This window comes from Equus asinus, chromosome 17, assembly GCF_041296235.1.
Source record: "Equus asinus isolate D_3611 breed Donkey chromosome 17, EquAss-T2T_v2, whole genome shotgun sequence".
Classification (NCBI taxonomy): Eukaryota; Metazoa; Chordata; class Mammalia; order Perissodactyla; family Equidae; genus Equus; species Equus asinus.
In genome coordinates, this window is record NC_091806.1 from 42,142,973 (window position 1) to 42,169,623 (window position 26,651).

The 26,651-nt window shown below is 56.6% G+C and overlaps 2 protein-coding genes across 2 annotated transcripts; both read left to right on the plus strand.

The window, feature by feature from the left end:
* Positions 1 to 632: 632 nt before the first annotated feature.
* NAA40 (N-alpha-acetyltransferase 40, NatD catalytic subunit) lies at positions 633 to 13,399 on the plus strand. The gene is made up of 8 exons (XM_044750028.2): positions 633 to 794; positions 6,334 to 6,429; positions 7,374 to 7,426; positions 9,653 to 9,748; positions 9,819 to 9,977; positions 10,127 to 10,210; positions 10,651 to 10,728; positions 10,985 to 13,399. Exons 1-8 carry the CDS (start codon positions 789 to 791, stop codon positions 11,124 to 11,126), a joined length of 714 nt encoding a protein of 237 aa, XP_044605963.1. The 5' UTR covers positions 633 to 788; the 3' UTR covers positions 11,127 to 13,399.
* An 11,378-nt stretch (positions 13,400 to 24,777) lies between these two features.
* COX8A (cytochrome c oxidase subunit 8A) lies at positions 24,778 to 26,449 on the plus strand. The gene is made up of 2 exons (XM_014844947.3): positions 24,778 to 24,984; positions 26,103 to 26,449. Exons 1-2 carry the CDS (start codon positions 24,871 to 24,873, stop codon positions 26,196 to 26,198), a joined length of 210 nt encoding a protein of 69 aa, XP_014700433.1. The 5' UTR covers positions 24,778 to 24,870; the 3' UTR covers positions 26,199 to 26,449.
* Positions 26,450 to 26,651: the final 202 nt, after the last annotated feature.

The window sequence follows — 26,651 nt, forward strand, 5'->3', positions numbered from 1 at the left end:
TCACAGCGCCACCCCTTCTCCATTAAACAGTTGTCACACGCCTGTCTTCCCTCTGAACAGGAAGTTGTGGGCCCCCTCTGCACCTTGCTCTTCTCTGTGCCCCCTGGGCTCAGCGCAGCGCAGGTGCCAGTAAATTTTGACGGGGAGAGCTAATGAATGAAGGGTGAATGAATGGGTAGAGGATGGATGAACGGACAACGGGACTCTGGTTAGAAAAGGAATTTCTGGAGTTCAAGGTCCAGAGGGTGGGAGCGTTTCCAAAGACTTCCGTGCCCGAGGGCTGCAGGAGGGGCTGGCGTCTCAGAGGGGATGCATTTGGCCGTCTGTGAAGGTGACTGCTCCGCGGGCCTCTCGGGCGGGCGGGGAGAGGCGGGACGCCCGGCGGGCGCTGCCACCCACCCGGCGACCCGGAGGCTCCGGGCCCCGGGCGAGCGCGGCCGTTGCCATAGCAACAGACACAGCCCGACGAGGAGGGGCGGGGCCGGGCATACGTCATCCCCAGCGCGACGCCGCTCGGCGCCGCCTCCCGCCCCTTTCGCGGGAGAGACCCTCGGCCCGCCCCCCGGGCCCTCCACCTGCACGCCCGCCCCGCCCGCCCTCTCCTCTGGGCTCTGCGCCGGCGCGGTGCCCGCCGGGGCGCGCGGGGGAGCCCGCGAGGCGCATGCGCGCTGCGGGGCCCGCCGCCGCTCTGGTGTCGCCGCCGCCGCCGCCGCCGCCGCCGTCGTTGCCGCCTCCCCGCCGGCAAGTGTGGGAAGGAGGAGTCGAGGGCCGCTGCCGCCGCTGCCGTCATGGGGGTGAGTGAGGCGGGGAGAGGAGACGCGAGGGCCGGGAGCGCTCCCCGCTCCCCTCGCCCCCTGCGCCCCCATTGTTCCCTGAAGCCCCTCTCACGTGACCCCGACCCCCTCCGGCCTCACGTGACCCCCAGCCCCCACATGACCCCACTCCCCCATTTAAGGGTCCCCACGCCTGGCCCAGCCCGGGAATCCCCGGAGAGACCCCTTCTCCGGGCCCCACCCCCTCGGGGGCCCCCGCGTCGCCCCCGCCCTGCTTTCCTGGGGGACCTGTTACCCTCTTGGCCTCCCCGCAGGCCCTGGGATATCCCCCCATCCCCAGGGGTCCCCTATCCCCTAGCTGTCACCGGCTTTGGGGCTTCCCACGTCAGGGGCCAGGCCTGGCGTGGAGGGAGCTGAGGCCCAGAGGAAAGAAGGCCCCCAGCCAAGGTCACGCTGGCGGTGACGGGGGGCCGGCCCCGACTCGGGTCTCCCGGATCCCCGGCCGCCGCTCTTCCCGCTACTCGGATTCTCAGCGAAGCCAGTTCCCCTCCTCTCTTTCGAAACCTCTCCTCCAGGTTCCTCCTGCTCCTGAAACATCCTCTTCCCTTCCAGCAGAGGCCGGCCTTCACGGCCTCCTAGGTGCGAGCAAGTGGTTCTCGTTGTTACTGGGGTGCTTCGTGGTCTCAGCACTACAGGTGGCTTTCCGTGGGGAAGCTGTGCAGAGGGGGAGCGGGGCGCTGATGGGGAGGCCACTGGTGACGGCCCCAGCCGCTGGTGGGTGGTGACCACCTGTTCTGTGCCAGGCCGCCTGGCGGTGCGTTTTGTGCCCTTCTCTGGCATGTGCTGATAGAGGATTGGGCAGAAGTCGTTCACATGTTCCTGTGAGTTCACCCTCCTAAGTCCCAATTAGAGTAGCATCAGCCACTCTCCTAAAAATGGAACTGGCCCTCCCCCTCCCCTCCGGTATTGTGTATATTAGTTTTTCCTTGGAATTTCCACCACCTTTGGGGAGCCCTAACTTTGGAGCTAGATAGATCAGCTCCAGCCTCGTCTTCGCTGGCTGGCCTTTCTGAATTTGAATTTCCTCCTCTGTGTGAGGAGGCTGATGACACCTCCCCCTTAGGATAGATGTGAGGATCCAATGAGATAGTGGATGTGGATAGCCGAATAGGGGCCTCTGAAATAGTGGCTGTTATTTTTGCCTCTATTCTCAGCCTTTAGTTATCTAAAATGGATTTGTGCTATTTTTAACCCATTGGGTTTGTCCCTACTGTTATGAACCTAGATTTTTTTTTCCTCTCACTCAAATAGTTATTGACTGAACGAATCAACTTGTTAGACAGAAATAGTGGTCTCATCCATATCAAAGTACTTTATGTAATCCGTGTCAAAACACAGTCACCCTGTTTCAGCAGGAATTTGGGATGCTACATGCTTCATAGGGAGCAAAGCGAGTCTAGAGACCCGAGGCGTATTTAACCTAGATTTTGGTGAAAGGGCCCAGACCCCAGCTCTTGTTGAAACTAAATGAAACCTGTGTCTGCGGTATCTCTGGGTAAGTGTCTGCCCAGCACCAGCCACTGCAGGCAGAGTGAAAACAAGCAGCCTAACATGCCAGTCTGGCTCCACACTTCCTCATTGGTCGAGTCGAAGCAGCAGGCCTCAGAGATACTGCCATCCTTGCTTCCTTTAGGGCCCCAATCTTATTACTCATACTTTACAGATGTGTTTCTCGGAACGGCTCCCACCTCGTCTCTTCTGGCCTGAAACTCGCTGCAAAGCAGACGCTTGAGTTTTTCTCCCTGAACCCCTCTCATTAGCCTCATTCTTCATGGGTGGGAGCCTTGGGCGCCCCGCTTTGGCGTCAGGAAGGTCATCACAGTGGTCGCCCTCCAGCGAGGGCCCTGCTGCACTTGACAGCCTGGCCCCAGGCTGAGAGAGCAGCCTCGCTGGAGCCCCGTTCTTCTCACAGTTCTTGTGCCCTTCCTGCTACATGGTTGTTGTCTTTTAGAGTTAGAATTTAGTTCTCTGTCTGCGTTCGCCAAAAACAGAGGTTCTTTTAGGATCCTGGGGAGTTTGTGGGTTGGAGGCGTTGAACCTGCAAATCTGGGGCATGCCTACCCCTTTTCTGAAAGGTGCCTCCTGCCCCCATCTGGGTGGTTTGTGTTTCCTGATTTCTCTGTGTGACCCCTAGCTGTCTTAGAACTGCCGTAGGAATAGGAAGGGGAGGGGTGTGACAGCTGCATGTGAAAACGACATTTCTGTCACACTTCTTCGTGACAAGTGCTGTGTAAATGTAGTTGACGTCCTGGAAGGAGCATGGTCTTTAGGGTTGAGGCCTGGGTTTGAATCTGGGATGACCCATTTGGCAGGGAGAGCCCGAGTGCCTCCTGTTTGCTGAGCACTAGGTATACACTGGCACATAAAGCAGACGTGACCTCTGTCTCAGAGGGAGGGTCGTGGGAAGGCCTCTGAGAATTCTCTTCCCTGGCTCTGTGACCCTGAAAGCTGTGTAACCTCAGTTTTCTCATCAAAGAAGTGGGCGCACATACTTTGCTGGGTTACTGTAAAGATTGAAATAAGTCATCCTTATTGAAGCGCTGGCAGGGTGTCTGACCCTAGCGGGCCCTTGTAAGTAGAAGTCCCTGCTGCGAAGAACTTTTCTATCTCTTAGAGTGTATCATTTCGTCCTCATGACAGTCCTGCGACATGGAGGCATCATTAGCCCCATTTTAAGGATGAGGAAATTGAGGTTCCGAGAAACTGAGTAACTTGCTGAAAAGAGATTAAATGATTTGCTCAAAGTCACACAGCTATTAAGTAGAAGAGCTGAGAATCCAACACAGATCTCTTGACTCAAAATCCCACACTCTTTTATCATATAAAGCTCCCTTGGGAAAGACACTTAACCACAATGAGCGTTCCTGTTCACTGTGCTTATTTCCCATTTAATTAGGAGAATTTTCCTGGGTCCCTGCAGAATCGCCTTACCTCCACAAGGCAGGGCAGAGCTAATTGGAACACTGGGCGCCCACTCGTCCTAGAGCGTGCGGGGTTGAGGGAGAGCCAGTCTGCCAGCCCAAAGCAGCCTCCTCGGACCCGGGCACAGGCTCTTTCATTATCGGTGGGCTCCGGCCGTGGCAGCCCGAAGCCTCACTCTGAGCATCGCCTGGCTTGCCTGTCCCTTCGCGTGAGTGAGCCCATGCATCTCTGGGAGGCCCGGGCTTGGCCCTCCAGCTGCTTGTGCTTAGAAAAGAGGTGCTGTGGAGGGATCCCACGGTGCAGGGCTGCCTGGGTCCCGGAAGGCACGCTTTCCTCCCAGCACCTTTGACCCTCCAGCTCTGTACCGTGCTGGAGAGAGCTGGCACGCAGGCCGGAGGAGGGGCCTCTACTGCAAAGGTGTGCTGGCCTCTGTCCTCTCCTCCTAGCTGTTCTCTGAGGTCAGCGTTTGCGTCCCCGTTCTCCTGGAGATGGAGTTCTTCTCACAAGTCATGCAGGGAGTGTGGCAGGAGGAGCACTGGCCTGGCCTGATCAATGCCACAACTCGTGCTTTTTCTGCCCCGTGGCACGGCCCTGGGGACCTCTCGCCTTGGCTTTCCCTGTTCGTCACCCCTGCCTCAGTGTGGAGGTAGGGCAGGGGTGGTGTTGTGTTGGCGTGTCGTGTCAGCCACTGCCAAACCAGAAGGGTAATGAGAAATGCATTGCCGAGTGGCTGCCTGAGGGCTCTGAGGCCCCAGGCCTAATCTTGGCCGGGCTCAAGTGGGAGACAGCGTGGCTGGTGGAACAAACCCTGGGACTGAGTCTCCCCTCTCCCGTTTCCTCTCCAGGGAATTCTGAACGAGCCCTGGCGTCTCTTTGAGCCTCAGTTTCCTTACGTGTAAAGGGAGGTGATGGTTTTTGCCCCGAGAATGGAACCAGATGATGTTTGTGAAAGTACTTTGTAAGCTGAGTGTATCAATGTTGTCTTGAAATCCAGATTCCCAGAGAAAAAGATGGATGCCCCGAAACCTCTGTGTGGTAGGCAGGCGGACGCTGGCCCAGGTCCCAGCGTGATGAAGTGCTCTGTTCTTTAGTGTTTGGTCCTCCTCTAGGCAAGGGATGCGCTCTAGCCTGGCTCGAGCACAGCCTGCGGGTGGTGAGTAGCTGACAGTGGGCGAGTTCTTACCCAGAAGAGCGATCCCTGTGAGTTCCTGGTGTCTCTGCGCTCTTGCCTCCTGCCTGCTTGGAGAGGAGGACTTGAGCAGTGCCATTCCTTGGGGGCCGAGGGTGGAATTCACCGTGAGTGACTTTCCCAGCAGCTGGTTTCTCCGCTCACCCGTCCTTGGGGCCAGCCAGTGTCTGACTGAGGTGTGAGCGGAGGTAGTGAGACCTCTCTGGTGAGCTCAGGGCTTGCGGGGTGGGCTCACAGAGGCCTGCAGTTCGTAAAAATCAGAGCCGTCCCCCCAGTGCCTTTGGGATGCCTTCCGGACTTGGGCTGGGTGGGCGAGCACGTCCCGGTGTGGGTGCTGCCCTGGTCCTCCTGGGAGTGAGAACGGGAACTGCCCTTTAGTGAGCATGTGCGGTATTGACCCTCCTGGGCTTCCTCCCTCTAAGGTAGTAAGGGCCTGGGGCAACCGAGCAGGAGAGGAGGTCAGAGAAGGTCTGTGTCCTGCCCAGGGACCCACAGGGCCTGAGGAGCAAAGAAAGGCTGTGGCTGCGGGCCGTCAGACTCCAGCCCTGGCTCTTTTCCCTGTTCCCAGCCTTTTACAAGAGGGTCCGTTCATGCCTGCGAGAGCCCCACGTGGGCCTCCCAATAGGATCTGCTCTATGTGGTTGTGGGCGGTTTGCTGCTGGCCCCACTGTGCAAGGACAGCCTCTGTTTGCTCCTCCTCTGCTGCCTGTGTGCCCTGCAACGTGGCCTTGCTGACCACGTGTCAGCATGGCCTGTGTCCCCAGGTGAACCCCTGGGGCCCTTCACTCTTCCCTTGTTGCTCCTAGATGCGTGACGTGCCTGCCACTCACTGGCCTTGGCTGAGCAGCGCTTCTGGGGAGCAGCTCCCTCTCCCTAGGCCAGAAAGGGGACCCAGCTCCCAGAGGGGCTGCCCCCAGCCCAGATGTTTGTCTCCGGAGGGTGGGAGACACTGAAAAGGCTTTGAATAAGCTTATACTTAGGAACAGCTGTCAGTGGCTACCTCAGATGCCAGCTCTTCCCTGAAACCTGCCCTGAATGTGTCTAAAACTAGTTGTTCCCTCCTTAGGAGGGAAGGGATGTGTGAATATTCCTTAGGCACCTGCTGGGGGCCTGGCTCTGCCACAGGCATTGTCACGTGCTCTTGCTGGGTCCTCACAGTGACTCGGTGGTCTGAGGGTCAGTGCTCTCCCTTCTAGTGATGCTCGCACGGCCTCAGGACTGGAAAACGCTTGGGTCTTTCCCACCCCTCAAGGGTGCAGCAGCCACGATTGGAAGTTCCTGCCACTGAGGCCAGGCTGGGGATGCAGGGGACTGACCATTCGGTTCCTCAGAGGGAAAGTTGGGTCTGGCCTCAGCCCTTCCAGCCAGCTTTGCTTTTCCCTCTTGCAGAGGAAGTCGAGCAAAGCCAAGGAAAAGAAGCAGAAGCGGTTGGAAGAACGAGCAGCCATGGATGCCGTCTGTGCCAAAGTGGACGCCGCCAACAGGGTGACTCTCCCCTCCTTGCAGTCCCTTCCTCCTGGAGCCTCAGCTTGGGCTCTGATTTGACTTCTTTTGGCGCCACCCTGTGGCGGAGTTGTGTTACTACCCACCCACGCTCCGCTGCCTCCTTGCTCCCGAGGGAAATGCGCCCAGCCCAGAGTTGCTGGGGCCCAGGCTGGGGGAAGAGTGGATTCACATCTCTCTGTGGTCTCCTTCCTGACCAGTAGAAGCGGGTGTGGAGGCGTTTCTGTTAGGATTTTGCCTGCTGGGGAGGAGACCTCCCTGGTGAAAGGTGGTACGGTTTTCTCCTTCCTTCCTTCAAACTTTTATTGGCTGCCCGAGAAGTACCAGAGGTGGCGCTGGGGCCAGGAGGATGCGGCAGCCTGGTGGCAGGGGGCCACAGTCAGGGGAAGAGTAGCCGTGAATTTGAGCACCACGTGGCCCAGCTGGGAGTGGGACTGGCTTTCAAACTGGACCGGAGAGATTCTCGCCGTCCTTTCTGACCCCATTCCATGTCCCATTTTTTGTTATTCTTTTAGCCCACTCAGTAAACAGTCCAGATTTATGAGGATGTGGCTCAGGGACGTGGTGGTTCCGTTTAGGGTTTGACCAGTGAGGTTGGTTGGGGTTTCCTAGAAATGTGCAGGTGGCTTGTGGGTCCTCGCTTCTTCCCTGGGTGGTGAGCGTGAACAGGTTTCGTGCCCCAGGCTGGCATTACTATGAGGCTGGTAAAGCCTCTTCTTCCTTTGTCGATGGAGCTCACTTTGCTGTCCTGGGCCTCCTCCCAGCGCCTCCCTCCTGCCGTAATGTCGGAGCTGAGGCAGGGGGAGGGTCCATGGAAGGGCTGCTCATGGCCCAGAGTGAGGCCCCGACGTGGGTGCGCCCCACGTCGCCCCGGGGGCAGAGCCTGCGAGTGCCTGCGTGTGTGCCACCCTGTTCTCCCTCCACAGCTCGGAGACCCTCTGGAGGCTTTCCCGGTGTTCAAGAAGTACGACCGCAATGGGTGAGCGTCCCACATCCCCGGCTCTCAGCTCCTCGAGTCGTTAGGAGCTCCCCTCCCAGGGCAGGCCTCTTCAGGCCCAGGTGTCCTGGTTGTTTCTCTTACGAGAAAGCAGAAACTATGGCTGGTGCCCTCTTGATATAAAATCCCCCGGTTAGGGTGACAGAGGAATCCACGAGTGAGCAAAGCGTGCACGTGCTCAGACGATAGCTCATTAGAACTTGGTATTCTCTCCAGACGAAGAATCAGAGAGCTAAACCAAACTTGGAAAACCATCTAGGCTGATTCCTGTTTTATACAGGGAGACACTGAGGCTCAGAGAGATTGAAGGAGATTTCTGAGCTTACAGTTTCTCCCTGGCAGTTCAGGGGGCTCTTAATTCCCAATCCACTGCTCTTTCCTTGAGTGTATAGTATAATTGTTAAAAGCCACTTGCTGGCTGTGTGACCATGGACACATTACTTAACCTCTCTGTGTGTCAATTTTCTAGTCAGAAGCAGATATAATAATAGTACCTTCCTCATGGAGTCGTCAGGAGGATTAGATGTGAAGTGTGAGTGCCTGGAGCAGACTGCAGGCTGGATCAGTGTTAGCTGTTGCTACTACAGTTTTTATTACTAATCCAGTTTCCTATGGAATCTGGATTAAAGGCCCCCTTCCCTGTCTGTCTTTTCGGTTTATAAAATAGGAAGCATAACCTGACAGAGATGCTGTTGGCTTAGGGAAAAACAAGAGCGATTGTCTTAGAGAATCATAGCTGCGGGTCTGAATTGAAACTGCGCCTGTTATTAACTACCTTCGGACGAGTCACTCACACCGCTCAGGCCTCTCTGTGTGTCTGTGAAACGGAGTGACGGTGCCAGACTCCCGGGGTGGGTTCAGGAGGAAGCAGAATACGTCCAGTTCTGTAAGGAGCGGCTGGTATGAGTATCTTGATGAAGCAAATAGATAAATGCGAATATGAAGCAGACTTTGTAGGTGACACTGTCTTTGCCTTGCGTGGCTCTCTCTGAATTTCATGATGTCATAGTAACGTCTTCTCGCTCCTGTCTGTGCTCAGGTGCATTACAGTCCGTCTGGTAGCTTTGTCACTCAACTGCTGGGAAGTCCTCTGACATAGTTTTGAGATCCCTTCCTGTGATGTGTCTCAGTGTTCCATATTCCACATTTCTGCTGACTTCCAAAAATATGGAGCGGCTCTGAAGCAGTCATTGCCAGCTGACGCTGGGCTCCTTTGGTGCCTGGAATTTTGTGTGATTTCTGTGTCTGATCCTCTTTTCATGTACCTAAAGAACTCAGATTAGCAGAGAATGTATACCTGCAGACCGCCTTTGGAAAATATAAAGCTAAGACGGATGCAGTGCTGTGTTTGGGGGTTTCTGACTACCACATGGTCAGTACTTACAAAGAAAGGAAGACTTCAGAGCCAGGAAGTTCCGAGTTTACTAGGCTGAGCACATGGAGCGCTCACACGACGTGCCAGTCAGCAGAGGGGACGCGGATTCCAGTGGGAGTGTCCTCTGAGGGGTCATGGCCAACGAATTTAAGTGATTTACTTCAATTTCATTTAGCAGTAGATGGCAGATTGAGATCCCTTAATGCCTTCAGCTTGTGTTAGTTTAGGACAACAGCGTGGGGTTGGACCCTGGGCCACCCTCTTTCATCAGCTGTGAGCACCCTCTGGGTCCTCAGAGGAAGCGGCAGGCGGGGCTCCTCACGGGGTGTGGGCCGTAGTCCTCTTGAAGGGCCTGAGGTCACCCAGCCACCTTCAAAGGTGAGATTAGTGGATAAGAAGGAAGAGTCCTGTGGGAGCCCAGGGAGGAGCCAGTTCCGAAATTAAAGCGACAGGGAAAATGCCAAAGGGCCGGAACTAAGGGAACAGAGAAGACAAGAGTGTTTATTACAAAGAACAGAAGAGAGGGTGGAGAGAGCAAAGAGGTGGCAGAGAGGGACAGGAGCTGACAAAGTGCTGAGTCTGATAAGGCGAACAGGGGAGACAGGAAGTGGGCCTGAGGTCAGGGTGGCGGGTGGTGATGACAGTTGTTAATCTCGGTCCGAAAGCCTTGGCTCCTTCACAGGCGCCTTCTGGAGTCACGTCCGGGAGGACGAGGCTTGGCTTGCTGTTCTCTGTGGCTTAGCTGAGGCCGGGCGAGCCTCACGGCAGGCTCTGAGGGTAGTGGGCAGTGCCGGGTGGGAGCCGGCGCCAGACGCCTCCTTTCCTCTCCGCAGGTTAAATGTGTCCATTGAGTGCAAGCGAGTGTCGGGACTGGAGCCGGCCACTGTGGACTGGGCCTTTGACCTGACCAAGACCAACATGCAGACTATGTAAGCTCGCTGGCCGGGGGAGCCCTCCTCACCCCTGAGCGCCCCGCCCTGACTGCCCCCACGTCCCCAGGTATGAGCAGAGCGAGTGGGGCTGGAAGGACCGAGAGAAACGCGAGGAGATGACGGACGACCGAGCCTGGTACCTCATTGCCTGGGAAAACAGTTCCGTCCCCGTGGCCTTTTCTCACTTCCGGTTCGACGTGGAGTGTGGGGACGAAGTCTTGTACTGGTAGGAGCCCCGGCAGGGGGGTGCAGCCGAGTGGGGGCACGTGCTGCTCTGGGCACCCCAGCTGGTGGCAGAGTCCACAGTGCCTGTCTGGGTCTGCGGCTGCCAGGGCCCGCGGCCTCCGCGCTCACTTGCCTGCTGTCTCCACCCAGCTACGAGGTGCAGCTGGAAAGCAAGGTACGGCGGAAAGGCCTGGGCAAGTTCCTCATCCAGATCCTGCAGCTCATGGCCAATAGGTAAGGCCACCCCAGATGTCGCCCGGGTCGCAGCAGCTGCCTCTGTGGCCTCTGCTCTTCTTTGAGGCTCCTTGGAGGATGAGGCTCATAAGAGTGTTTGGGAAGAAAGGCGTCTAGGACCGTCTCAGTGAGATACTCCCTGGCCTGCTGAGACTCCAGTTTATATTTGGGTCAGTGGAGTGAGCCCATCTGAGCTCCTGCTCGAGCCTGAGTGGTGGGGTGCAGAGAGGAGGAGGGGGAGGAGAAGCCAGTTGGGGGGGTGCCTCAGGTCGTGCGGTGAGGGAGGCGCTGGGGGTGGTCACGCCCAAGACCGAGGCTGGAGTTGGGGCCCAGGAGTGTGGCTCAGGAGCAGGTGGGAGACAGCAGGCAGGCACGAGAGTGGAGGCGTCACTTCGCATCGGGTCTCCTTCTAGAAGGTGTTCTCTCTGCTTTCTTCTCAGCACACAGATGAAGAAAGTTATGTTAACAGTATTTAAGCACAATCATGGCGCCTATCAGTTCTTCAGAGAAGCGCTGCAGTAAGGAGCTGGGCCTGGGCTGGGGCGCTCTGGGTGGTGGGGGTGCCTGCCCCAGTGCCTTTGCCCTGGCCGCCTTCATCCTCTGCCTGAGCGCCCCGTGCAGTGGTCCATGGGGAGGGGCTTGGTGAGACGGCATGCCCTGCCCCTATGCCCTCGCTCCTAGGGGTCTCGTGTGTGTGGTTGGTGGAAGAGTCCTCGGGCTGGGGAGGAGGGGAGGCAGCTCCCTGCAGCCAGCCCTTCCCTGCCTGCCTTGCAGATTTGAGATCGACGACTCTTCCCCCAGCATGTCCGGTTGCTGTGGGGAGGACTGCTCCTATGAGATCCTGAGCCGGAGGACCAAGTTTGGGGACAGCCAGCACTCACATGCGGGCGGGCACTGTGGCGGCTGCTGCCACTGAACTCCCAAGCCAGAACGCCCTCTCCAAGGCCTGTTCTCTCCCCAGTCTCACGCCACTTGCCAGGTGCCCTCAGAGTTGTGGCCTCCTCAGCCCTGCACATGCCAGGCTGCGCCCTGAGAGCACAGAGCCCTGGGGAGGAGTGGTCCGAGCTGCCCCTCCCCCTCTCCTAGAAGAGCAGAGCGCCGGGAGGGAGCAGAGAGGAGAGGATGCTGAGGAGGCGCACGTCCTTGCACGGTGCCTGCCTTCTGTCTCGGCTCTTGCGCCCTCGAGCGTAAGGTTCCCCGACTTCTCTGCAGCTGGATTGCTGACAAGCACCCACACTCGCACACACTTGGACAAATGGAGTGTTTATAGCCACCTTTATGAAAGTCCTGGAGCTCTGGGTTGGGGTCTGGCTGGTCCCCAAAGAGGAACGGACTCGGTGTAAGATCTGGGCGTAGAGAGGCTTCGGAGATACTCGCTTTGTGGACGGAATGCTCCGATGGAGACCGTGGGCAGGTCTTCTGTGCCCCGGCACGGGGAAGTGAGGGCGCCCCTTCTGGCTGTGCTGCTCTGCAGCCACAGAGTGGAGTCTCCCAGGGGACCAGTCGACTGCGGGACGAGGGCTCTGTCCATCACGCAGTGAGGGGATGAGAGGACCAGGAGCAGGGCGGCAGGTGGGGCCCGCTGTGGGGACGGTTGCTTCTCTGGGCTTTTGGACTTCGCTGCATTCTAAGCTTCACCTCTGGATCTCCTGGCGGTGACTCGAGGTTTTCAGGCATAGCAGAAAGCAGAGGTCCTGCCTGTTTCTCTCCCCCACCCCAGATACCTCTGTTCTTACTCCCAAGGGGGATAACATCAGGGAGCCCTCGTCTTCCCCCAGAAGGACCCCTCGTTCCCGGCTCACTGAAGGCCGTTTCCTCTCTGTCTTGGTGCTGATAGCTCTCTGAGCGTGGGGCACCCCTCTCCACACCGCCCCGCTCCTCAGAGAGCCCCAGCCAGCAGCAGGCCGCTCTGCCTGCGCTCCCCCCGCCCCTCGCCGCCTCAGTGAGGCGCTAGTGCCGCTGCCCTGCCCGCAGCTCAGGGTGCAGCAGGAACGCCTCTTGGGGCCGACTCAGCTGCTTTTCTCTCTCTGGGATCACCCTGCGGGCTGGAGCTGGGACGAGCACGCCCTCCTCTTCTCTGGGATAGAGAGGGTGTGCGGGCGCAGAGCTCACACTCGCCTTTGTTCCCTTTCCAGGGAAGAAAATGACCAAATCCTTACCCAGGAAAAAGCACTCGGCGCCTCCCCTTGAGCTCTGCTTTAGGGAGTGTCTTAAAGGTTCCAGCCTTCATGAAATTGCTCTCTTGGAGGGCCTTGGTCCCTCTGACCTCAGAGTCTGCTCACCCCCCACCCTCTGCCCTGACTCAGGCAGATCTCCCCGGAGCTGTTCTCGCTTCTCCCCCGCTCCCTGCTCATGCGGGGGCCTGTGCACCCGGCCTCCCTCACCCAGCCCAGCCCAGCCCTCCGCCCAAGGCTCGACCCCGCCACCAGTGGGATGGGCGCTCCTTGGAGAGGACCTCTGCCCTGCCTGCTGGCTCCGAGGGGAGCGTTTGAGAACCATGGAATGACAAGCATGTTAGGAAGAGTTTTCTCTGACCTCTGTCTCAGAGGATGCAGAAAGATAAGTATTTATTGTCTTATATCATGGATTTCTGATACCTCCCCCTCAGGGGGACCAAAAGGGACCCTCAGTGTAAATCCAACATAAGGTGAGTTCCGTGTATGCTGTCTCTCCAGTCACTGGATGCCTGGCACTGGGGCCCTTGGTCCCACACCCCGCTTGCCAGCTTCTGCCGGCCCTTCCCACAGGCCTGCCAGGGGCGCGGGGCTGGGGCGGGAGGCGCTGCCTGAGACACAGGTCGGCTGTGTTGTCAGTGTCAGTCAGTTTGCAAACATCACTCTTTCTCCATTTCCCCCAGGTCTTGGTTTGAGAAACAGAAGGCCTTTTGTACCAGGCTTTTTTGTTTGTTGTTTGTTTGGGGCATGTTAAAATATTTTTTAAGATTTTTTTTTCTAGTTGTATCCATCCTATTTCAGGTTATTTTTGTTGATGTCAGATGTGTCTATGACATGTGTATGGTTCTTTTTAACCCTTTTTGGTTTTTTTAGAGGAAAGTTTGAAGATAAACTCTTTCTTGGTATATATATATTTTTTCTTTAGCAACTTGTTATCACTGGAATCAAAGGGAAAAAGTGATCTCTTTTTGTGTTGGTTGTATTTGTATGTCACAAATAAAAGATGCTTTGTTCAGCTGCTGGCAGGGCTTCCTGATGCTGGGCTGCCATAAGCAGCATGGTCCCAGAGGACACCCCTGACTGCCCCAGTGTTGCGCCTAAACCCTGGGAGGCTCCATGCCCCTTCCTGTGCAGGAAGCCTCGGGCCTGAGAAAACCTCAGGGTGTCTGGGGCGAGCAGCCAGAGGTGGGATCCAGGCCGAATGCACGCGTGTACCACTTCCCAGAAGCCGTGGGTAGAGGTCAAAGGTCTTCTGAGGGGTGCCTGTTTTGCGTCCTCGATAGAGTCCCAAGCCAGGCATTGTGACATTTGACATCTGCGGTTAAACGTAAATCCCAGTGTGCTTGTGTGGGAGTTGAGTAGATGAGAATGTCGGTGTTTATTTTCTCCCTTTTACTCTATTGGGCTACTCGGAATATTCTTTGTCTCTTAAAAAAACTCCAACTCCCTCTTCCCGCCACTCACAAAAGACAAAGGCTCAGGGGCCGGCCCCATGGCCGAGTGGTCAAGTTTGTGCGCTCTGCTTTGGCGGCCCAGGGTTTCGTTGGTTCGGATCCTGGGCGTGGACATGGCACCACTCATCAAGCCATGCTGAGGCAGCGTCCCACATGCCACAACCAGAGGCACTCACAACTAGAACATACAACTATGTCCTGCAGGACTTTGGGGAGAAAAAGGAAAAATAAAATCTTAAGAAAAAAGAAAAAAGACAAAGGCTCGGAGGAAGGGTAACTTGTGTCAGGCCTGACAGGCAGGAAGGTAGGAGCTGGGGGAGGCTCAGCCCCTTGAGTGTGGCAGATGGAGCCGTGCAGCTTCTCCCCCAGGCGGGACTCCTGCCAGTCCTGGCCCAGCGGGAACTGGGAGGAGACACAGGAAGTGGGCTGGGAGCTCGGGCTCAGAAGCACTTCCTGTGGACACTGAAGGGCCAGCCTCGTGGTCCTGCTTGGAGACCAGGTGGAGCCCGAGCCGCGCAGAGTGTTTGCGCTCTGGTGGGGCAGTGATCTGGGGAGAGAGGAACAGGTTGATCTGTCCTTTGGGGGCCAGCATGTTGTGGCTTCAGCCCCCAGGCGATGCTCTGTGCAGCTCTTGTTGCGGAGGCAGGAAGAAAGACATAACAGGCCTCGGGAGGGGAGAGAGTGTTCCTCTGAACGTACAACAGCTCTCCTGTGATGGAATTCTGCCCCCGCAGCTCTTTGTTGCTTGAAGGCTCTTCTAATCCCAGGCAGCAGCTCCTTGGAATGGCCATCCCCTTGCCGCCAGCTAAGCGAAGGGTGTGGGGCCCTTCCGTCATGCTGCTGGCCAGGGACTGCGCCCACCTCCTCCACCACCTTCCTCAGGGGCCTGGGACCCTCTGGTCCTCCACGATGGCTGCGTCGTGCTGCTGCCCTCCCTTCCCTCCAGATGCAGCCCAAGCATCTTCACTCAAGTGGCACTCACTGAAACGCCACACCTTCCGCCAGAGGCACAACTGCTGGACAAGAGGTCTTCCATTTCAGTTGGAGCCTGAGCTGGTTTGAAAGGGACAGTGTTTCCCCAGCGGGGAGCCTGGTCATCGTGTGGACTCTGCTGCCAGGCTTTGAAGGTGGTCACTTCAAACGGGCAGGTGTGTTCCAGTCTCTTCTGCTTCTCCCTCTCCAAGTGTGACAGCGGCCGTTCCTATGCCGCCTGAGGACGAGCGTCTGGGCAGATGGGAAGGTGCTGCAGAGGAGCCTGGTAGATGGGACAGCCCCATGCAGACACGTTGGTACTTGGCTGTGACGGGGAAGGAGCTGGCATTTGGGGAGCCCCTGCCGTGCCGGTGACAGCTCACACTTAGAGCTTCCTGTGTGCTTGGCACTGTGGAACGCTGGCGTACTCTCTCATTTACTCCTTACAGCAGCCCTGCTCCGTCGTGGTGGTGGCATTCACAATTTAGAGAGAAATCGAGAGTCTTGGAGTGTAAAGCAACTTGTCCATGGTCCTACTACTAAGTGGCAGAGCCGAGATTGGAACCCAGGGTGGGAGGGCTTATGCCCACATAATATTTAGGTGAGTGGAAGGTCAGGAGAGCTGAGGAGGACAGGGCAGCAAGCCCAGGAACACAGCTCTCTGCCTGACTCCGAAGTCCCTCCCTCCCAAGCTGCCTCCCTCGCACAGGCTGTGAGAGGCCGAGTGTCTGCTTCCTGAAGAACAGCCGTCTGCCCCGCAGCCCCGAGTGGCTGGGAGCCCCCCCTCGGTCTTCATGGAGCTGGGGGCCCAGGCAGCGATCTGCATCCGGTCTGCAACGCCCTGGCTCACTTTTGTGCTCCAGACAGGACGTTGTTGGCTCACAGGTCTTTGCGGATGTCCGTGTCACACTGCATGATGGAGTTGTAAATCTACAACTGTTGATCCTGGCGGACTCCATGCCTGGCAAGGCAGGCACCTGTTGGTCTCGAGGCCCTGTCTTCCCTCTCAGGGCGTGGCCTAGGGGGACAAAGCTGGCCTGTCGCCGACCAGTAGGGGTGCCCTCTCCTAAGAAAGGGGTTACTTCTGTCCCATGCAGGGGACTGCCGAGAACGATGGGGACTGGAGTTGAGAAGGCTGGTATGAGGAGCGCCGCTTACCCACAGAGGAGGGCTGGGGGAGGGTCATGGGACAGGGAAGCGCTTGTTGCCAGTGGTGACGACCTGCCTGGCAGGCGTCTGTAGTTCATCTCCAGAGAGAAGCAGGAGGCAGCCGTGGCCACCTCAGAGTCCACGGCCACCTACCCCGGCTTTTCCCTGATGTCCCGCATGATCTCCCGCTCGGCTGGGTGGGGAGGAAAGGGTGATGGGTTAGAGGAGAGGTGGGCTGTGTTGCCGACTTCTGCCGGCTGCCCTGGCTCTAGAGCCTGCTGCCCAGCTTAGCTGCCTCTGACCTGGGCCCTCTGAATCCTGTCACCTGCCGAGGGTGGGAGAGCAGCATCCGTCGGAGCCCTCCCACGGCACGGGCACACACACGCAGTTCCTCCATTTCCTGGATTCTGCCTGTGCGGAAGTGGACGAGGCGAACCTGTAAACCTGCACTGGGGCTTCGGGATCCCTGCCGTGGGATCTTAATTATATGGAGATGAACATTCACTGCGGGCTGGCAGGGGAGGACCTGCCCCTGCTGTGGCTGAGGTCAGACCACACGGCCCCGTGCTCCGTGTAGGCCTCCCCAAGGTTGGAGGGCGGAGGCCCTGAAGGGACCAGGCTGAGAAGGACTTGGAGCCTCTGGCAGAAGGAGGTGGGGGTCCCCGGCTGTGAACTGAGGCGGGGCAGCAGTGCTGTAGCTGGCTGCAGCTGCCTTGGAGGATTGCGCCCGGCTCTCCTCCCCGGCGGACTGTTAGCGCCAGGGCCCAGAAGCAGGGTTGGTGCACCCGTGGGCCTGTTCTGGTACGGGAGGGCGCTGGTTCAGGGAGTGGGCCTGGGGGTGGCTTACCCACCCCACCCCTCACCAGTGGTGACAAAGAAGTAGCTGCACTCGGTGAGGATCTTTACCTTCAGGTGGTCAGTGTGGTCCCGCCCCACCAGGTGCGGGCGCTGGATGGGAGGGCAGTGCGTAGCCCTCAGAGGGGCACATTTTAGAGCCACTATCCCTGGAGTCCAGCACGATGCCTGAGGAGTGGGCTGCACAGGGGCTTCAGACTGGGAGCTGGGGAGGGGAGCAAGGAAGTGGCCTGCACTCCTGGGGCAGCCTGTGTCCTGAATGTTGGACACTGGGAGTGGGGAGGGTGGGGGTCCAGGGATGGGGCTCTCGGGTGCAGGGCCGTGGCGCCCTCTGGGGGCCTGGCTGCGAGGTGGGGTGTTGAGGACCATGAGAAGGAATAGGGGACTGGCCCCAGGCTAGAGGTCGAAGAAGGAGGGAGGGGTCCAGAGCTGGAGAGTGGTCCCCAGGGTGTGGAGCTGGGGGCCCAGAAGGTAGGGGGGTCTGGATATGTGATCACAGCAGATAGAGGTGAGACTGGGGATGCGGTCCTCACGGTGGTGTGGCCAGAGGCACACAGCGACAGCATCAGCCTGCATGGCCACCTACATGGCAGGAAGCTTGACAGTCTTGAGCATGACCTGGTTTAGCTTCTTGCTGTTGCCTTGGGGTTGAGTGGGGCCTCTGTGAGCATCACCTGGTGCTCCTCCCGGGCCACGCACAGCTTGTTGTAGAAGCTGTGGTGGCAGATCTCCATGTCATCCCAGTTGGTGATGCCACATTCCACAGGGCACTGAGCATCAGGAGGCGTCGCTTGCTCTGTGTCGTCATCCACATGCCCGTCCTGGCCCATGCTCACCATGACACCCTGGGGAGACAGGGAAGGGAGGCCTTGGGTGTGCTTTAGGGGTGGTCCAGCCTAGCAGCCCCCCCGCCTCCGGTTTTCTGCTTACCTGTCTGTACCACGGCGGGATGGTGGGGGGTGGGAGGGCAGCAGCTTACGCAGACAGAAACCTGACCGCCTGGCCCGCCTGGCTGCCTGATCTCTGTGGGCAGTCAGCTGTGGGGTGTGGGTCAGTCCTCCAGCCCCAGTGAAGCCAGCCTCCTCAAGCCTGAGCTGAGCTGTTGTCCCACATGAGCAAGCACCAAGTGACCTGATCTTGTCCTGTCACACATGGCTGCTGGCTGAGGGCCGGAAGGGGTTAACCGCTGCCCACAGTCAGCCCACAGTCTTGCTGTGCCTTGGCCGGCAGCAGGACACCTGGGGTGCCTGGGGGGGGACAGCTGTGTCTTATGGGCGAGCCACCCCCCCCCCCGCCAATGTCGCTCCACCCCCAACAGCTGTGTCTGGGCCCACCCCCTGGATGTGTGGTGCCTGGCAACAGCTGTGCCCCAGGAAGAGCAGAGGCCCCCTCTGGGACCCTGTGTCACCTCTGTCCCACCCCCACCCCAGGGGACAGCCCCAGCCAGCAGTGCCGGCTCAGGTTCCCAAACCAGCCTTTTTCTGCTGGTGAGGCCAGGCCCTCCTGCCCCTTTCTCCTGCTGGACTGTGCCTGAAAGCCCCTACTTTGCAGATGGGGAAGCTGAGGCCCAGATAGGGAAAGGAACATTCTCAAGGTAGCCTAGCGAGTCAGTGTTGGACCTGCGCCCCCTCCTTCTTGAACCCTCCTTCTTTGGACACTGGGCCCTGCCCGAGGCTCTGCCAGGGCCTCCTGCTGCTACCCCCACCCGGGGAGACAGTCCCCACAGGCCTAGAGAGGCCGCAGTGCGTCAGTAAGAGCCCTGAGGTGGGCTCCTTCACCCTGCAGGCCTCCCCTGGCCAGCCCGGGGCTCAGTGCCCTGCACCCCCTTGATGTGCCAGGAGGAGAGTCCAGGCCCGGTAAGGAAACTGGAGACCCCTTGCTTAGGCTTGTACCAGCTCCCTGTCAGAGGCTCTGGGAGATGGCAGACTCCAGAAGGTGTGTGGGGGGGGGTCAGCTGAGGGATTTATTCTTGTTGGTCTCACAGGGTTAGAGTTCGTCCCCCCTCAGGACTTACAAGCTCCGTATTTGGACAGAACAGTTGTTAGGTCAGAGCCTTTAAGGGACAGGGGCCCAGGCCTGGGGTGGGGGGCACCCAGTGTTTCTCTAGCCCATGTATGGCCAGAGGGGTCTGGGGGCCAGCTCTGGGATGGGGCACCTGGATCTTCCAGCCCCTATATGACCATCAGGGCCTGGGGGCCTGGACTGTGAAGCTGGTCTCAGGAGGAGGGAACCAGCTCCCCTACCCATCCCCAAGGCTTGGGATCTATTCCTTCTGTCCCATTCAGTGGAGGGGAGTGGGCAGGACAGCTTGGGCCCTTGGACCAGAGCCAGGACACAGCCTGCGACCTTAGGCCTCACCCTGTTGCAGGGAGAGACTCTCAGAAATCTGAGCAGGGTAGACAGGCCTGGGGTGGGATAATGAGCTCCCCAGCCTTGCAAGCAGCACAGCCGTTGCCAGGGTGTTAAGGGAAATCCCAGCCTTGTGGAAGCCTGTCCAAGGTCCCTGCCTCCCAGAGAATGTCACCCCACAGGACAAACCTCCCTCACTGGACCAGCCACCCCCCTTTCTTTGCTTGTTTATCCTAATGCCACAAGAAGGGCCCAATGTGCAACCTTGGAAAATGCAGCAGAAAAAGACCCAAAATCGCCTGTTTTCCCACCACCATCTAGAGAACACCGCTGTTCACAATTTGTGTGTGTCCTTCCAGACTTTTATCTGTGCACATCTATTTCTCTAGATATTTTTCCTTTGTTTTAGAAAAACAAGATCATATCACACATTATGTTGTCCTTGCTTTTTTCTTGTCTGTTTCAAAACTTTTGTAACCGAGCTGTAACAGGCATACAGGAAAGTGTCCAGCCAGTCATGATGGGATCATCACAGAGTGAACACATTCGTGTAACCAGTGCCCAGAAGCCCCATCACGCCTCTTCTGGTCCCTATGTCCTCCCTCCTGCCCCAGGATCCCCACCACCTGACACCCCTCCAATGGCCCAGTCCTGCCTGCTGTCGCACTTTATATAAGTAAGATCACACAGTCTGTGCTCTTCCGTGTCTGGCCTCTTCTACTCAACGTTGTGTTTGTGGGACCTGTCCACACTGTAGCTGTAATTTGTTTATTTCCACTCCTATGTAGTGTGACGTCATATAAAACACCACACGGGTTCAGTGCTCTCTTGCTGAAGGGCTGTCCCTGGTTCTGGGGAGGGATGGGCGGCTTGGGGTGAATCCAGCGACAGACCAAGTACACACCCTGCCCTGGCATTCGTAGATTCAGCCGCGGGGCTTAACCTCTGCCAGCCTCTTTCCTCCTCTCTGATGGGAGTTCTGAGAGAAGCCACATCACAGGGGCCACGGGGAGAGCCCTGGAACACAGCACAGACGTGCCTGCTCAACAAACATGTACTCCTCTTCCTCCAGCTGCTGGCGAAGGAGACGAGCGTGTGGTTCCCCAGGGCGTAGCCCAGGGAACCACAGAGAGGCCCGTCCTTCCTAAAGTATCTTCAGGCCTCTTGCGTGGCTGTGCTCTGGTCTGAGGGTCATTACTTTGTTCACAGGACAAAGGCCTGACCAAGCTCAGCAGGGAGGTCCCTGTTTCTTCCTTCTCCCAGCGGCAGGCAGCTGGGGCCTGGGCCTCCCAGCCCTGGGCCCCCTTGGATGGGGGGACAGTTTAGAGGCATCTGTCCTGGGCTGTTTGCCAGGGCCCAGGGCAGGGAGAGGGCAGGAGGCCTGGTAGCTGGGGCTGGAACTGTGCCAAGACTGCTGGACATTAAAGATACCCATGAATAGGGTGGGGAGATGGGGGAGGGGTGAAGAAGGGCCTGGATAGCTCAGGGCGTGGGAACCCATCCATCCAGAAGATGCTCAGGCACAGCCCACTCTTGGGGCACTCTGGATCCATTGCCACCTTTCTGTGAGCCCCGCCTCTCTGCCCCTATGGGGCTGAGGTTTCTCCTCCAAAGCTCCCGTTTTCCCAGTCTCTTGCCACTCCACCCCACCCCCACCCCCTGCTGCAGCCTTTGATGCCAGGGCATTTTGACCAGGACGTCAAAACTGGAACTTCTGGAAACTGTCCCTCTCCGCAGTAGCTTGTGCAACGGTTACAAGCCAGAGTTTTGAAGCAGATAGAACTGCCCTGGAATCCTGGCTTGCCAGCCTTATAGCTGTGTGACCTTGAGCAGGTCTTCCAGCTCTCCAGGCTTATTTCCTCATTTGTAAAAAATTTGAAATAGTTATAGCATCTCCTTCATGTTGTGGTTGTGAAGATGGAATGAGATCATATGGGTAAGGCCTGGCTCAGTGGCTGCCCCCCCCCCTCCTGTTCGCCTCCTACCTACTTGAATGCTGTTCAGTCTCCTGCAATTCTTACACGTTCTCTGAGTGTCCGATGTGTGCCAGGCCCTTGGGAGACAGTGGTGAACCAGACACAGGCTCTGCCCTCAGGTGGCCCCCAGTCTAGGATGGAGACGGATTCTGTGGGTAGCGCCATTGATACGGAACCTCTTAATCTCAAATTCGTGTGCCCAGTGAGCAGTAAGCCAATCACTGAGACATTGGTGCTTGGAGATGGAGAAAGGTTCATTCAATTTGGCCAAAATGAGAAGGCGGGCGGGTAGGTTTTCTCAAATCTGCCTTAACAAGAGAAGCAAGCAGGAGGTTTTATAGAGCTACGGGGCTTGGCAGGAGGAGTTTTGGGGAAAAAAGGGGTAATCTGTGTTTCTTTCACTCCAGATAAGCCCTTGGGCAATCTGACTTCTGGGCATCAACATGACAGCTGGGGGCCTGGTTATCTGGTGATTGCAACTTCCTTGAAGGCATTCTTTTTCTCCTGTAAAACAAGCTCATGCGATACATCTTAGGACAGCTGATTTTCAACAAGGGAGCCAAGAACGTACAATGGAGAAAGGAAAGTTTCTTCAACAAATGGTATTGAAAAAACTGGACAGCCACATGCAAAAGAATGAAAGTAGACCATTATCTTACACCATATGCAATAATTAACTCAAAATGGGTCAAAGACTTGAATGTAAGACCTGAAACCGTGAAACTTCTAGAGGAAAACATAGGCGGTACGCTCTTCGACACGGGTCTTAGCAGCATATTTTCAAGTCCCATGTCTGACCGGGAAAGGGAAGCAATAGAAAAAATAAACAAATGGGACTACCTCAAACTAAAAAGCTTCTGCACAGCAAAGGAAACCATCAACAAAACAAAAACACAACCTAACAATTGGGAGAAGCTATTTGCAAACCATATATCTGATAAGGGGTTAATATCCAAAATATATAAACTCATACATCTCAACAATAAAAAAACTAATAACCCAATTAAAAAATGGGCAAAAGATCTGAACAGATGTTTCTCCAAAGAAGATATACAGATGGCCAACAGGCACATGAAAGGATGTTCAATCTCATTAACTCTCAGGGAAATGAAAATCAAAACTACAATGAGATATCACCTCACTCCCATCAGAATGGCTATAATTAACAAGACAGGAAACAACAAGTGTTGGGGAGGATGTGGCGAGAAGGGAACCCTCATACACTGCTGGTGGGAATGCAAACTGGTGCAGCCACTATGGAAAACAGTATGGAGATTCCTCAAAAAATTAAGAATAGAAATACCATATGACCCAACTATTCCACTGCTGGGTATTTATCCAAAGAACATGAAAACACGAATGCATCAAGAAACATGCACCCCTATGTTCGTTGCAGCACTATTCACAATAGCCAAGACTTGGAAGCCACCTAGATGCCCATCAAGAGACGAATGGACAAAGAAGATGTGGTTTATATATACAATGGAATACTACTCAGCCATAAGAAAGGATGAAATCTGACCATTTGTGACAACGTGGATGGACCTGGAGGGTATTATTCTAAGTGAAATAAGTCAGAGGCAGAAAGTCAAATATAGTATGATCTCACTCATAAATAGAAGATTAAAACAACAGATAATCAGGGCCGGCCCAGTGGTGCAGCGGTTAAGTTCCCACGTTCTGCTTCTCGGAGGCCTGGGGTTTGCTGGTTCGGATCCCGGGTGCGGACATGGCACTGCTTGGCAAGCGATGCTGTGGCAGGTGTCCCACATATAAAGTAGAGGAAGATGGGCATGGATGTTAGCTCAGGGCCAGTCTTCCTCAGCAAAAAGAGGAGGATTGGCAGTAGTTAGCTCAGGGCTAATCTTCCTCAAACAACAAAACAACAACAAATAATCACATAGAGACAGAGACTGGATTGGTGGCTACCAAGGGGAGGGAGGAGGGTGAAAGGGGTGATAAGACACATGTGTGTGGTGATGGATTGTAATTAGTCTTCGGTGGTGAACATGATGGAATCCACACAGAAATCAAAATATAACGATGTACACTGAAATTGATATGTTATAAACCAACATTACTGCAGTTAAAAAGAAATTTTTAAAAAGAACAAGCTCATAAATCCTTGTGACCCTTGAGTCACCCCCCCCCCCCAGTTAAACAAGAAAACAGTAAATTGACAAGATTAACTTCTTTTCATAAGAAGGTCGAAAGGTAATCTTATTGAATATTTACAGTAACCCTCATGTACCTAGCTTTACCATCACAGTGGCTGCTGGGCATCCGAGGCTGCACAGGCCAGGGGTGCCCAGCGAAGGCTACCTGGTGACTTCTTATCACATCATGGCACTTTTGATAGCTTTTCATTAACCGTCTCCTCTCTGGAATGTCAGTTCTGTGATAAGGGAGCCTGGTCTACCTTGTTTACTATGTGTCTAGGACAGTGCCCAGCACACAGTAGGGGCTAATAAATACCTGATGAATAGGGGCCAGCCCAGTGGTGTAGTGTTTAAGTTCCCTCCCTCTGCTTCGGTGGCCCAGGGTTCACGGGCTCAGATCCTGGCCATGGACCTACACGCTACTCATCAAGCCATGCTGTGGCAGCGTCCCACATACAAAATAGCTGTTAGTTCAGGGCCAATCTTCCTCACCAAAAAAAAAAAAAAAAAAAAATCTGCTGAATAAAATAAGCTGTACCAGTAAGTTGAGGCCCGGAGGTAGGAGTTGGTGTGATGCAAAAGGAAGGCTAGGTAAGGGTTGAAAAAGTGTTCTAGGTAGAGCATAAAATACAAAGTGGCAAAAGGATCGTGTGTGTGTGTGGGGAGGACCAGAGAGCAAGGAGGAAGGTGTGGAATGGTGTGGAATAGTTAGAGATGAGGCTGGAGAGTGGCGTCCAGGAATTGAGACTCTGTCTAGTAAGCAATAGGGAGCCACTGAAAGTTTTTTTTCTTTTAAAGATTTTATTTTTCCTTTTTCTCCCCAAAGCCCCTTGGTACATAGTTGTGTATTTTTAGTTGTGGGTCCTTCTAGTTGTGGCATGTGGGATGCCGCCTCAGCATGGCTTGATGAGCAGTGCCGTGTCCGCAGCCGCGATTCGAACTGGCGAATCCCTGGGCCGCCGAAGTGGAGTGCGCGAACTTAACCACTCAGCCACCGGGCCGGCCCCTGAAAGTTTTTTAAGTAGGTGTATGATTTGGGTAGATTTATGTTTAAAAAGGAGGGAGGGATGGAGGTAGGGGGAGAGGCATGAAGACTGGAATTGGAGAGGGTAATAGTAATGAGGACAGTTCAGCTGCGAGGTTAGTGCCAGTCCTCCCGGCCAGAAGTAACGGAGCCCTGGCGCAGAAGAGGGTATTTCTGAATAAAGAAATTTGAGAATGAATGGAAGGAGGAGTCAATAATGCCGCCTCAGTTTCTGGCTTATATGATTGGATGGCCATAGATGTCACTCATGAAGATAGACCGCCTTAGAGGCGGGGCATAACGGAAAGGAACGCCCCCCCCAGGTGTCCCGCCCATCGGTGGTAAGATGGCATCGATTGGCTGTTTCGAGGAACGCGCCAAAAACTGACAGGGGCAGGCGGGAGGCTGGCCCTTCGTCATTTCCGGGAGACTCATGGGCCGCCCTTTCCCGGCCTCCCCAGCTCCGGAACTTCCGGCCGCTGCCGCCATTTTAATTTCCCGACCTTGGGCTGTAGGCAGCCGCTCTGCGCAGTCTGTCCGGTGCCGTCATGTCCGCGCTGACGCCGCTGCTGCTGAGAGGCCTGACCGGCCCGGCCCGGCGGCTCCCGGTGCAGCGCGCCCAGGTCCATTCCAAGCCGCCGCAGGAGCAGCTCGGGACCATGGTGAGGAGCGGGCAGGGAGGCGCGGGAGATGCGCGGGCCGGAGCGGTTTGGGCGTGTCCGCCGGCGCGAGCGAGGGCGCAGCGCCCGGGGACAGTCGGTGCGCAGTCAGCCGCAACCCTGTCGCTTACTCGCTGTGAAGCCTCGAGCAAGCCTCCTGAGCCCTCTCTGAACCCCTTCACTCATCGGTCCGCTGCGGGTGCCGGCCGACGGTCAGCGGCGAGGATGCTTATTGGGGCAGGGGGGCCGAGAGGACCCCGACAGCTCCTGTAATTCCCGGAAACGTGGGAGGGCTAACCCTTACTGACAGCCTTCACTGTGTGGCCCGTTTATTCCTTGGCCTCAGCTGCAGGACGCGGCCTTGAAGGTGGGTCTTCAGCGTCCGGGGGAGGGGCCCCGAGTTAGGAGCGGAGCCGGGGGAGCGCTGCGATGGAGGGAACACTAGCGATCCTCGCGGCAGCTGGCGTCCGCTGAGTGTCTGCCGTCTGCCGGGCGCGGTGCCGGGCTCATCCCGTCCTCCCGATGACCCCGAGAAGAGAGGGCCGTGGTCTCCGCTCCGTGGCGGAGGAAACTGAAATTTAGGAGCAGGGCGTTGACTTGTCAGAAGTCACCCCTTCAGTGGCAGAGAAGGAGTTCGCCCTCAAGGCTGACTGCGGGTTGTCCTGTGATCTCAACTGCTCTAGGGAATATGGAAGTGGCTGTGAAAAGTGTTTTATCCCCAGCTCCAGAGGACGAATAACGGTTCTGGAAAGGAGATGGGAAGGGGGGTGGTCAAGGCAGGGAAGGCGAGGTGCGTGTTTAGAGTTCTCTGCCTGTGCAAGCGTCCTGGATCCCAGCGACCAGCTTTAAAGGAGGTCTAAAATCCTGGTTGCTGTCCTTCACGTCATCATCTGGTGGTGGACTCTCCAGGGGTCCTAACCCAGGCTGGCCCCCTGCCCCCATGTATGACCCTTTATCTCAAGGCCTGGAGCCGGCCTTGGATCTGCTGTGTCCCTTCTCTGGAGTGTGAATCTTGGCCCCCTGACGGGGGGCTCTCTGCTGCCTGGGAAGACCTCTCAGACTACCCGAAGCCTGGGGGAATCCTCACTCTGGGGGCTCCTTCTTCCTTGTGCTCTGTGTAGGATGTCACCGTTGGGCTCACCTCCTGCTTCCTGTGTTTCCTCCTGCCGGCGGGCTGGATCTTGTCACACCTGGATGACTACAAGAAGCGGGAGTGAAGGAAGCCGACCTCTCCCTCCCCCTCTGACCTGACCGCCCTCGGCCTGTCCTCATCCTGTCTGCTGCATTCCTGGCCGGCCTCCCCTGGATCATGTCCTTCAGTTACAGTGACCACGTCTGCAATCATGACCTTGATTTCTCCACGGAGACATCCTGGGACCACAGAGACATCCTGGGACCACATGTATCGGCTTATAAGGCCCTGCTCGGTAGGGTCCCCCTTGTAACAATAAAGTCTATTTAAACCTTGCTTCCGAAACTTATCGTGCCTTCGGCCTGGGCTCCTGCCTCCACACTTGAGCCGAGGGTGGTGGTGGGTGGGGGTGTGGAGAGGAGGGCCCCGCTGGCGGTGTATCTGCTGGCTCTGTGCCCTGGAGGAGGTCGTGTGTGCTCAGCCGTTCTCCTTGCTGCCTGGAAGTGGCACTTCCTTTGCATGCTTTCCTGTGTTTTCT

What these genes read in the sequence shown, in the direction of transcription:
- NAA40 (XM_044750028.2), top strand. An exon ending in CTGCAGCTCATGGCCAATAG is followed by an intron (nt 10,211 to 10,650) that starts GTAAGGCCACCC and finishes CTTTCTTCTCAG; the next exon opens with CACACAGATGAAGAAAGTTA. An exon ending in TTCTTCAGAGAAGCGCTGCA is followed by an intron (nt 10,729 to 10,984) that starts GTAAGGAGCTGG and finishes CCTGCCTTGCAG; the next exon opens with ATTTGAGATCGACGACTCTT.
- COX8A (XM_014844947.3), top strand. Translation starts at nt 24,871, where the DNA reads ATGTCCGCGCTGACGCCGCTGCTGCTGAGAGGCCTGACCGGCCCGGCC. An exon ending in AGGAGCAGCTCGGGACCATG is followed by an intron (nt 24,985 to 26,102) that starts GTGAGGAGCGGG and finishes TGCTCTGTGTAG; the next exon opens with GATGTCACCGTTGGGCTCAC.